The sequence below is a fragment of the Adiantum capillus-veneris genome, chromosome 12 (assembly GCF_014529385.1).
Source record: "Adiantum capillus-veneris isolate H3 chromosome 12, ASM1452938v2, whole genome shotgun sequence".
In the NCBI taxonomy this organism is placed as follows: domain Eukaryota; kingdom Viridiplantae; phylum Streptophyta; class Polypodiopsida; order Polypodiales; family Pteridaceae; genus Adiantum; species Adiantum capillus-veneris.
This window is the reverse complement of record NC_140942.1, coordinates 69240890-69252322: the sequence shown is the minus strand read 5'-3', so window position 1 is coordinate 69252322 and position 11433 is coordinate 69240890. Positions and strand designations below refer to the sequence as shown.

Sequence of the window (11433 nt, the reverse complement as noted above, 5' to 3'; positions counted from 1 at the left end):
GACTAATGTATTTAAGGTATCTTTGGTTTAAGGAGATTACAAAGCATGTACATGTACAAAGTAAACTTGAGGCCAAAAGCAGTCACCTGCAGATATGAGACTGTTAATGAACCTTGCTCAGAAGACGTATCTGCAAGAATATCCTCCATAGCTCGAACCATGATTCCACGTTCGGCACCATCTTCCTCCCCAAGCTTGCCAAGGGTGAAAGTTTTACCTATGCCTGTTTGACTATATGCCATGACAATGCCATTATACCCCTCTAGCACACTCTGCAGGCAAAAAGAAGAGGGATGCCAAGTATATACAATCAGATAGAGTTTTAAACATAACATACAAAATATCTTGCAAAGCAGGCCACTATCACAAGCCAAACCAACATCTAAGCAAATATCTTTAGACACGAAGAACAAGCACCCAAAGACTCTATTTCCCTGTCTATAACACTATCTATTGAACAAAATGGGTTGACAATTGTAGGGGGCAATGAAGGACCTCAACCACAGGCTTTGCCACTACTTCATAGACTCGTTTTTGAGAAGCAGTTTCATTCAGAGTCTCATCAAACTGGAACGTCTCACAATCCCAATTATTCTTCCTCAGCTTCAGTCGCTTCAGCTGTGACAAGTGCAAAAGACAGATCAATTAAGACAAGGCATTGGCACAATATAGAACCTGTCTTGAGCTAATGTCGGTAAAGTTTCCCATGAAGCAACAAGGTAGGGAATGAGAAGAAGACCTCTGGCATCAACTCCACATAATCAGTAAAATCAGCATCATTTTTTAGCTCCTCAGAGTTCCTGGACCTAACTCGCACAGCAACTCTTACTCTTCCTGACACTGAACGTAGACTTGCATGAGTTTAAGATTTAAGAGATGGAAAGGAGGCCCCGAAAGGACATGAAAAAGATATCTTTAAAGAGGAATGTACTACATAAAAATGAAAATTGAACCTAATCAAATCTTATTACTGTACTTTCCTTCTTTCTTTTGACTCAATGATAATGCAAGTTCTGTCATGCAAAATGCATAGTTCGATGATAAAGTAACAACCTCCATTGTCATCTTTTCCATTCTGACTTGCTCGCCTGCCTAGCGAAGGCGCTGTAGGTATGGCCTTAGGGCGGGGAGTCGTTGGAGATGAACTGGAGTTCAAAGAAGGAGGCCTTTCTAGTCGCACCATTCCGGTTCGTGGAGATCCTCCTGAAATGTTACCACTGGAAGAAAATGCCATTTACATCTTCGACAGTGCAAAAATACTTCCACATCCCCACTAAACAAAAGAAACCTTACTGCGAGAGTGTGCAAAAACTCTCTCTCTCTCTCTCTCTCTCTCTCTCTCTCTCTCTCTCTCTCTCTCTCTCTCTCTCTCTCTCTCACCAATTAGCACCGAAGGCTCATGCTAAATCACATCATTGATGGAGACTCGAGAGCTAATTTACAAGAATAGATTAGTTGAAATAATGGAAAATACTCCAGTCTGCAGAGTGGATGTAAAATCTTGTACTTCCTGTTGTAGCCACTACCAACCACCCCGTCATACCAATCACCCACCTTCCCTTGCATTCGTGTCACTGAAGCATAGAATGTATAATCCTTACCTTCTTTATATTGCAACTACTATCAACATTGATTCGAAAAGCCAGGAAGACCGAATCACAAGGAATCCACCTCATCTGTTCATTGAGGTAGGCTGACGACAATTTTTCTAGAGAGGATAACACAGGAATAAAAAGCAAAGAAAAAAGAAATGTACAAATAAGAGAAAGGGACGAATGAGGTTGCTACCCTCAAATACCAATGACCTAGTATTGACAAATGTACAAATAAGAGAAAGGGACGAATGAGGTTGCTACCCTCAAATACCAATGACCTAGTATTGACAACTGTGTTGTAGAGGGTAATATACTGATACACAGCAACACTGAAGCTAGCTTTGTGCAAACAGCTGATGAGTACCTTGTGTGTCATGCCTCAAAATGCAATAGAAAACTTGTCTTCAATCGAAACTTTTACCGAGTGAGAAACAAGTCATCCGACCATTTCCAGTAACAACACGTAACAGACCTCATAGAGAAAGACCTTATTCGATGCAAAAGCCCCTCCGAGCCTACAGTATGTACTGCAGTTGTATCCCCAATACAATCTGAACCTTGCTCGACCTCGTCAGAGCAAGCCCCTTGCATTCAGTGTACCAGATGTTTTATCAAGCCGGAACCTGAAAAGTAAACAGATTGATCAAGCACCGAGCACATCTATTTGTTGAGCATAATGTTCAATCACTTACAATATTTGTCCAAACTCTCTTTCCATTACTCCGTAGAAATCTCTCTGAAAAGCATCACAAGGCTTGCCAATTGTAAAACATAAAACCACATATGGCCCATAAGTAAAGCTTCCTCCATACATGAAGAAAGGAAGAATCACAGAGAACTCGATGGGATAGCAAAAGCCTAAAACTCATTATAAGTCCTTGATCTCTACATGTAGGCTCTTGCAAACTAGCTATGGGCTATAGATTTATTTCACTGATTATGAATCTTCATTTTTTAAACTATGTAAAACCAAGAAGGCCACAAATTTGATAAAATGCGTTGGCTTTGAAGCCAGTATGATTATAACCATAAGATATAATTCAGTTACACATCATGAACAAAATTTATCAGAGCAGTACCCATTCTAGGTGTCTCTGATTTTGTCTTCAACTTTACAAGAGAATGCTCCAATTTCTCAATATACCTAGTGGCACCCTGGTTGTGTGTGCCACTAAAAGGAAGGCATAGGTAGCCTAGCCTTCAGCTTACTGACTCTAGCTGCCTGTCATGCAAGAATAACAGAATCAACATGGCTAGACATGATGACAGGTCTACAGATCACTGGGATGAGTACATGAAGAAGAGGACAAATGCAACCACAACTTTACATGAGGGTGCATCCATCCATAAGGTCGAACATTACAAAGAGTGCGACCCCAAAAGTCATGCTTGAGACACCATACATTCCTCCAATATAAAACCTCTTCTTTGTGCTGAAAACTCTGATTGAATTTCAAAAGCTATTCTGAGTCCGACTCTGCACTGTCCATAGCCTTGAGACCTCAAGGTTTCTACAAAGAAGAAACATATAACTAAAGCAAGAAGTAGGAAAATAGAGCAATTGCTTCTCAAGACTTGTAAAGACATACCTTCTTTGTGCTTTTCTTCTCTCTCACATCGTAATGACCACGGGAGATATCACTTAGCCAATTTCCTGGAGTGCAAAACTGCAAGGAGATATAATTACGGTTAAGACACACTCTCAACAGTGTTGATGAGATATTCTAACTTGCAAGATGCCTTACCAAGAGAGCCTTCTCCGCCACTTTGAATCATTTCTTAGGCCGCTATGGAAGTTTTGAGCCTTTAAAAAGAAGAAAATCCTCCTCCTTCTCTTCCCAGGAAAGGCTAACGGATATCCGAGGCCATTCAGCCTTAGGCTTGTTGCAATCTAGACCATTGCCCTCACACATAACACCAGTCCCATTAGTGGTGTGGTACATAACAGTGACATTCTCGACACAATTGCTAAGACCATTGTTTGTCGTAGCTAGATCTGATCCCTCACTTCTCTGTTGTTGCCTGCCATTGCCATAATCAGCACACCTCTTCTGGAGAGAGGATGCCCTCTCCTTAGCATCTAGAACTGGCCTTGTAGAGTCAAACCCACTGGTCTGAGCACATCCATTTATTGGCTTATTGATCAAACCGTTTCTGCGCACAAACCGTTTCTACCGTTGGGTGCGACCTAAATCCTTGTCTTTCCCCCCACTGCCCCTACTCACACTGTGTGCGACTCGGCTCTAAAACCCTTTCCCAAGGTTCTCCATTTGTGGGAGGGGTGCAGGGCGAGATGGTTCGAGAAACAAGGAGAAGCGAGAGTCTGCAGAAATATAGCGTATCCCCTCCCTTTCTCGTAGCTCTAACATAATTGTAGCAGGGCTTCTACAACCGAGGCAGAGAAAGTGGCTTTACTAAGCTTGGGTAATTGCTTCATCCCACTCCCCCCATTCGCACAGGGTGCGACTCAGCTCTTACTTTCAGTTTCGCCCACGCTAAAAATGGTACTACTCAAAGTTACATCTACTAGCTCTTGCTTGCTCTTACCACCGATACATGTGTATGTGTGTGTGACGGTTGTGACAATTGCCAACATGCGTCTTTGCAGATAACTTTTTGGGTATTTGCCATGTTGTTGATATGCAAGCGAAAGTGGTTGCATCTTCGGGGGAATAGGGGAAACCCCATGCTTGCCACCCTTGCCTCCATTCCGTGGACCTCCCCAAGTTGTGCATATCCCTGCAATAGGTGCATTTCAAGAGATGACATCCCCGATAGGAAGCTCCTCAAACACTTTCTGTGCTTTATGAAGTGCATCATGTTTGGCATACATGACGACCAAGGCACCCACAAAGCGACAAACAATCTCCCTCCCTAACCTTGTTGGACATATCCTCCAATCAATGCACTCCATGAGACAACATTGCATCTGAAGACAGACCCTCAACTTGCATCCGCTGATTGGAAAAGATTGGGAAACTTATTATAGATTACAATGATGGTTGTAAAGCTGGTATTGTGGGTGCAGGAGAAGCTCTTGATCATGCCATTGGTGTTGCTACTGAGTTTGCATAGAAGAAGAAGAAGAGAAGAGTGACTTGGACGATGTGTAAGAAGAAAACAATAAATAAAATGAGGGTGCAGATGTGGAGACACAGGCTATGCAGACGGTGGTATTGATGATGATGATGTTGAAGAGGCTAATGAGGATCTGAATGTCCAAGATATTGATGCCTACTGACTACACAGAAGAAGATTAGTCAAGTTTATGGTAGCATCAACCCCAACAAATCTAGAAGCTTTTTGAACAAGTCTTAAAGATGTTAGCTAAGGGAAAGGACAGGGAGGTACCATATTTTCTCATTGATATAGCTAGCTTAGTTTGCTAGTGGAGTGAATTAACTCTTTGAAATACCAAGAACAACACCGTCATGTGAAAGATTCTTTAATTGTCTTATTAGGGTATGTGTCTAATGGCATAACCACTTAAGAAATGGATTCAATAACACTCCTAGGTCGTCAAGTACCTGATGATGCTATGGGAATAGTAGCACAAACTACACACAAACACTTATGATTAATCTATGCACATCGGTGTTCTTAGCTGCATAAAGAGTAAGATTAGCAAGTTGGTTAAACTGGGAAGATGATGTGAAGAAGCTATAGAGGGAAGTAGATCCGCTCTAGAGAGCTTAATGGAGAAGGAGCAAGAAAATATTGAGCAAAGAAAAAGGGACAATCTAGTAGAGGGATATGTTGCAGATCTTCAACTTTAGGTAGAGGTGTATAGTGAAGCTCATAGAGAAATGGAGAGCTTTAGCAGGAGGTGTGTAGTGAGGTTCATAGAGAAATGGAGAGCTTGAGGAGGGAAAGGAGGTTCAAAATATTGTTGCAGGGTGAAAGCATGTATAGGTGGACCGCTTTTGCCACTATATAGTATATGGTTTTTGGGGTTGAGAAAATGGGTGGCTTAGGCGTTTGAAACAGTGGGATTAAATTCAAAATTTATGGAAAAAAGGGTTAAAATTTGACGTGTACTAAGTGAAAGCGCTTACTCATTAATGATCACCTCAAGGTACGTTCAAGCACTTAATGCAAATATTCTCTCGAGTCTCGTCCCTCCCACTCTGTCTCGCTCGTTCCTCCCCCCTCTCTCTGTCTCGCCAGAGCCATTCAGGTTTCTGATTCCCTCTTTCCTCCCTCCTTTGTGTTTCTCTGCTAGCCGAAGCAACAAGCAGCAACATCACAAGCAAATTCAGGAGGAGTACTTTTTGCTGGGTTGGTCATCAACTTCAGTAAAAATCCCCTATAGCAGCAACAACAGGTATTTGTCATCATGTAGCTTGAAGCATTCTATCTCGAATGTTGGTTGAATTTGAATGTGGCTGGTTTTCCTAGGTAGCATTTCCAGGTAGCATTGATCCATGTTTTAACATGCTTCATGCAGATGTAGAAGCGATGTATGCTTGTCTCTGAATGTGTGGCAAGATAACCAAGGGGGGCTTGGCCTAGTGGTTAAAGTGAATGGGTGGGTGCGTAAGGACCCAGGTTCAACCCCTGGCGATATGGTCTGCCCTCTGTTGGGTGGCAAGATAATCATGGATTGTAACTATTAATGATGCATGTGTAAGTTTAGAATTTATTTCTGGAATGTATATGCATTGTGCACATCTAATTGATCACCCTTGTGAATGCTTTATAAGAATGCATCATGCAGCTTGAAGCATGAATGTAGATTTTATCAACTGTGTGTGCATGCTTATACGAATGCATCATGCAGGTTCACATAAGAATGCATTTAACTATGATCTTGTATCTATGTGGCATTTGTGATTTTTTCAGGATGAAGAACTAGGCTACAAAAGGACCTTCAGACTCTGACAAGGGTACACCTAGGAAGGGAAAGAGCTCTATGCAGGAGTCGCCTATCAAAACAGGTTAGATGCATCATGCATGCATTTCTAAAATTGGTTTTATGTCTTGTAAAATTTCTGAATTTTTTGCACATGCATGCTACAAAAAGAACTTCCGAGTCCCCCAAGGGTACACCTAAGAAGCAAAATGTTCAGCAGATGCAGGTATTTCCCCCATGGATCCCGTTTCTACCGTTGGGTGCGACCTAAATCCTTGTCTTCCCCCCACTGCCCCTACTCACACTGTGTGCGACTCGGCTCTAAAACCCTTTCCCAAGGTTCTCCATTTGTGGGAGGGGTGCAGGGCGAGATGGTTCGAGAAACAAGGAGAAGCAAGAGTCTGCAGAAATATAGCGTATCCCCTCCCTTTCTCGTAGCTCTAACAGAATTGTAGCAGGGCTTCTACAACCGAGGCAGAGAAAGCGGCTTTACTAAGCTTGGGTAATTGCTTCATCCCACTCCCCCCATTCGCACAGGGTGCGACTCAGCTCTTACTTTCAGTGTCGCCCACGCCAAAAAGGGTACTACTCAAAGTTACATCTACTAGCTCTTGCTCGCTCTTACCACCGATACATGTGTATGTGTGTGTGACGGTGCTTCTTAACTAGAAGTTATTCGATACCTTAAAAATGTGTAAAACCACTGAAAAGTGGTGCTTTTCAACCTGAACGTTATTTGGTTTAAAGTGGTAAACACCAATAAAGTGTTGCTCACCACTTTTTGTGGTTCAAATCACATTTAAGTGGTGTTTATAGTGGTGAAGACCACTATAAAGTGGTAAACATCACTATAAAGTGGTGCTCCTTAACTAGAACGTTATTTGGTACCTTAAAAGTGTGTAGGACCACTGAAAAGTGGTGCTTCTTAACCTGAACGTTATTTGGTATAAAGTGGTAAACACCAATAAAGTGGTGGTCACCACTTTTTGTGGTTCAAATCACATTTAAGTGGCGGTGCGTGATGGTCAACCACTTTCAGTGCTGTAGAACCACTTTTTAGTGATGCTTTACAAAAATTCAATAATCGTTAGTTCTGCATCTTTGCTAAAAGTGGTGGTTAAGTGCTTTTAAGTGATGAAGCTTTAGAAGGAGATACCACATTCTATTGGTGTAGCACCACTTTTTAGGAGTGTAGCACCAGTTTTAAGTTGTGTACAACAATTCACATTGGTGTAGCACAACTGAACAGTGGTTCAACCCACTTTTATGTGTTGGAGCACCACTTTAAAGTGGTGAAGAAACACCAAAAGGGGATGTATCACTAGAAAATAGTGATGTAGCAGGACTTTTTAGTGTTACCTAACCAGTTTTAAGTGGTTGAGAACCATTTAGTGATACACCACCACTTAAAAATTTTGCAGTACCACTGAGAATGGTGCAAAAATCATTTCAACCACTTCTTATTGTTGATAAAACAAGTTTAATTATGGCTCATTACATACTAACATGCATTCTTATATGTTTTAACAGGGAGGTGGACAGTACCACGAGTGGCCTTACCCACTCAAACAAAATTTTGCTTCACCAAGGAAGATTTTCATACTGAATATGGGCTATGCTTGGTTGGCCAGGATCCGAAGCTCCTATGTGATGATGATTTCTCAGATGAGGAGTGGCTTAGTGTATGGCTTTACAAGCGCCACCAAAAGGAGAAGATGCATTTAAAGGGGCTGAGGCCTGAAATGTATGAAGAATTTCTCCTGCTATACCACAAAGTATATCAGGGAGCTCCCCCAAACAATGAGGTAGGCGTGCATTTTGCACATGGATTTACTTGGCAGAAGTGCAAGGCCGCTGAAGATTCTGAAGGTTTAGTTGCATGGGCTGTGTATGCTGAAGGTGTTATCAAAATGTTACGCCAACAGAAAACTTTAAATAGGAAATTGGAGAAATGGAGGTCCACAAACGGTCCATGTCTTGGAAGCGAGTGGAAATTTAATGCAGAAAATATGCCTAATTACACTGACAGTACTGGCACAGGCTTTGACTGATAGACATACTCAGGTGGACATCAATTTTCAGGGCAGGCTAAGGAGGAATTTCTAAAGAAGCGGGCCTTTGGCTCGATGGGAACATTTGGAATGTCAAATGTTTCCTCGACTACATTTCCTGCGTCAATGGCTGATGTAGCAGCTATTTCTAACATGAAGGCTAATGCTGCTGAAAAGTTAAAAGAGAAGCAGCAATGTCTTGAAGCAATAAAAATTTCTTTAGATCAATCAAAGACAAAGAGAGATGAGCAGGTTGGTTTGATGCGAGGCGCCGCCAAGATCGTAGAGAGAATGAACAAAGATATGGAGGAACTCAAGCTGCATAAGGCTGGGCTTGTACCAAACGAGGAAGCAATGGCAAAGCTTGAGACCTTGATTCAAATAAGAAAGGAGGCTCTCAAAGACATGGGACTTGATATTGAAGTGCACAATCTCGATAACCTAGGTGAAGTGGCAGCACAGTTACAGGTATGTAAGCTTGATCGATTCACCTAGTAGTAGTTGATATTACTTAAAAGTGGTTAAACTCTAATTAGGAGAAAATGGTTAGAGACCATTTTATATGGTAAAAGACCACTTAAATGTGTTTATATAACACTCTTAAGTGGTACCACATAAAGTGATGAAGATTCTTGAAAGTAATGCACAAACACTTATACTGTTTTATAAAGTACGCAGTGCTATTTTTTTACAGGGTCAACATGACACTTTGTTATGGGAAGTAGAAGTGGCGACATGGCATCTTCGATTTGTGGAAACGATTATTAATTTGTTCAAGTCAAGAAGGCCTATCCTTCCTGTCAGGCCGCCTGTTCATTTGGGATCGGACAATAGCTGTGTGCAGTTAGGTGATTGTGTTGCTTGTGGGATGTCTATCATGCAGACTATTGTTACCGGTGTCTACAGCTCCGGTGTCAACATCCGTATCACCCACTTTGTTTTGTAACTACCTGTAAGTCTGCCGGCTAGTGTCTATTTCATGGATGTGAGGAACCTTTAAAAGATGCTTTGAAGCTGCTGGCACCTGGAGAGGCAAACATGGATAAGCATGTTGGTACATGTAATCGATGTTTTTATACCTTATGATATGAAGCTGATTGTAGATTCATTTCTTAACCATTTTGTTTCTTTTCTCCATGTTATTGCAGAGAAAGATCCAATGGAAGGCATCTTTGGATCTCCTGTTGATGGAATTGGTAATATTTTGTGGAACATTCTTCTCTTTGAATGTTCACATAACTTAATATTGAGTATTATTACATTGTCTTTTATGTAGCACACTCCCAAGCTGGGTCATCACGCAAGCCCAATATTGATAGCATGTGTGGTGGGTGCGTGGATAAGAATGCATCCCAGAAACAAGCAGGTGAAGACACTCCGGACCAACAAAAGGCAAAAAAAAGGGCTGAAAAAAGAGCAGATGTAGTGGGAGCTCAAGGTGACGCATCCAAGGAGTCAGCCAAGGTGCCTTTGAAGCCAGAACCTGCAATGAACAAGGACGTAGAGGATGCTGAAAAATCATCTGAGAAGCCAATTGAAAAGGATACAACAGTGAACTTGTCTGATGAGGACTCATAACTTCTTATTTCACACGTTTGTGTAGAGATTTTGGGGCGTAGGAAAAAGAGGAGCAACAATGAAGAGCGCGCCACACCAAAGAAAAAAGCTAAGGTTGCATCCGAGCCTCCAGAGCCTACTCTAGGAGGTAAAAAATCCAAGGAGCCTTCATCTGCTCGGAAAAAGACTAACCTCTAAGCACCCAACCTTAAACCTCCCAAACCAAAGTCCCACAAGAAACTTCTGTAGCCCCTATTAACCTTTTGTGCTTTGTAGCCTCTTTGTAATTTTGTCTTTGTACCCTCATTTTGATGATAATGAAACGACGGCTTTATTTTTCGTTCACTAGTTGTTTATTGCTCATTGATTGTCTATTTATTGTACTCATATTGTTCATTGACTGTCTATTTATTGTACTCGTATTGTTCTTTCCGACATCATCATGAGCATCTTCAAGTAGAGCTTATTTTTTCTCTCCAGTATCTCCTGCCAAGTGGACTGTTGCCATAGAAGTTCAAGAAATTAATGAAATGGAAATCAATAGCCTGGAAGGTATACTTTTCAAGTGTATTTTGAAAAGGTTAATATGTTAGTCTGATTGAGGTTTTTAAGGCATGCTACTTGTCTATGGCAGAACTTAGCTGGATTGGAGATGTTCAAGAACCAGATGAGAAGGTTGAAGACATAGCAGCTAAGCAGGATGCAGAGCAGGATGCAAATGTAACACTAGATAAAGTAGAGGAAGACTGGGAACCAACAGTTTGCCCCGAAATTGAGGAGATTTTGCCAAACTGCCATGGATGGGGATATCTTGTTTCGAATTTCTGCAAGATAAAAAAGCTCATCATCCTTGATCTCGATGGACTATTCGTGAAACGAGATGTAACCAAACGTGATCCAAAGACTGGACAACTTAAACACCCTCCACGTCCAGCTTCCGGCAGAGTTAAACTAAAAAGAGTGGACGAGAAGTTGTGGATCTACTACCGTAGAGATGTTGAGCAATTTGTTTGGGATTTGAGGCAAATAGCAGATGCAATGATTTGGAGCACTTGTACTGCTGCTAACATTGAGCATATCCTTAGTACATGTTGGCCAGACATATGGGAACATAGGACTTATTACTTTAGGGATCTTTTCTCAAACTGGCAATGTGAAAAGTGGTCGTATTTGAAGAGATCAATGGAGCTCCAAGAGACCTTGCAGGTGAACCTGTGTCTTTCAAGCCCCTTTACCATGTTTGGAACAAGTTTCCAGAATACGACTCCTCTCAGACATTGCTGGTAGATGACTTCAGATATAAAAATCTGCGCAATGTCTGGGACAACTCTATATGTCCACCCACCTTTGATCCTCTTGATGAAGAACAAGACCCTGA

The 11433-nt window shown here is 41.6% G+C and overlaps 1 protein-coding gene and 1 pseudogene across 1 annotated transcript; both read right to left on the bottom strand.

The window, feature by feature from the left end:
• Positions 1 to 2166: 2166 nt before the first annotated feature.
• LOC147445892 (uncharacterized) lies at positions 2167 to 3000 on the bottom strand. Its single transcript, XM_086526119.1, has 5 exons — positions 2924 to 3000; positions 2805 to 2817; positions 2675 to 2689; positions 2288 to 2331; positions 2167 to 2218 (listed from the first exon to the last, which is right to left on the bottom strand). The coding sequence occupies exons 1-5, from the start codon at positions 2998 to 3000 to the stop codon at positions 2167 to 2169; spliced, it is 201 nt and encodes a 66-aa protein (XP_086382245.1).
• Positions 3001 to 3055: 55 nt separating this feature from the next.
• On the bottom strand, positions 3056 to 4304 carry LOC147445891 (uncharacterized; annotated as a pseudogene).
• Between the last annotated feature and the right edge of the window lie 7129 nt (positions 4305 to 11433).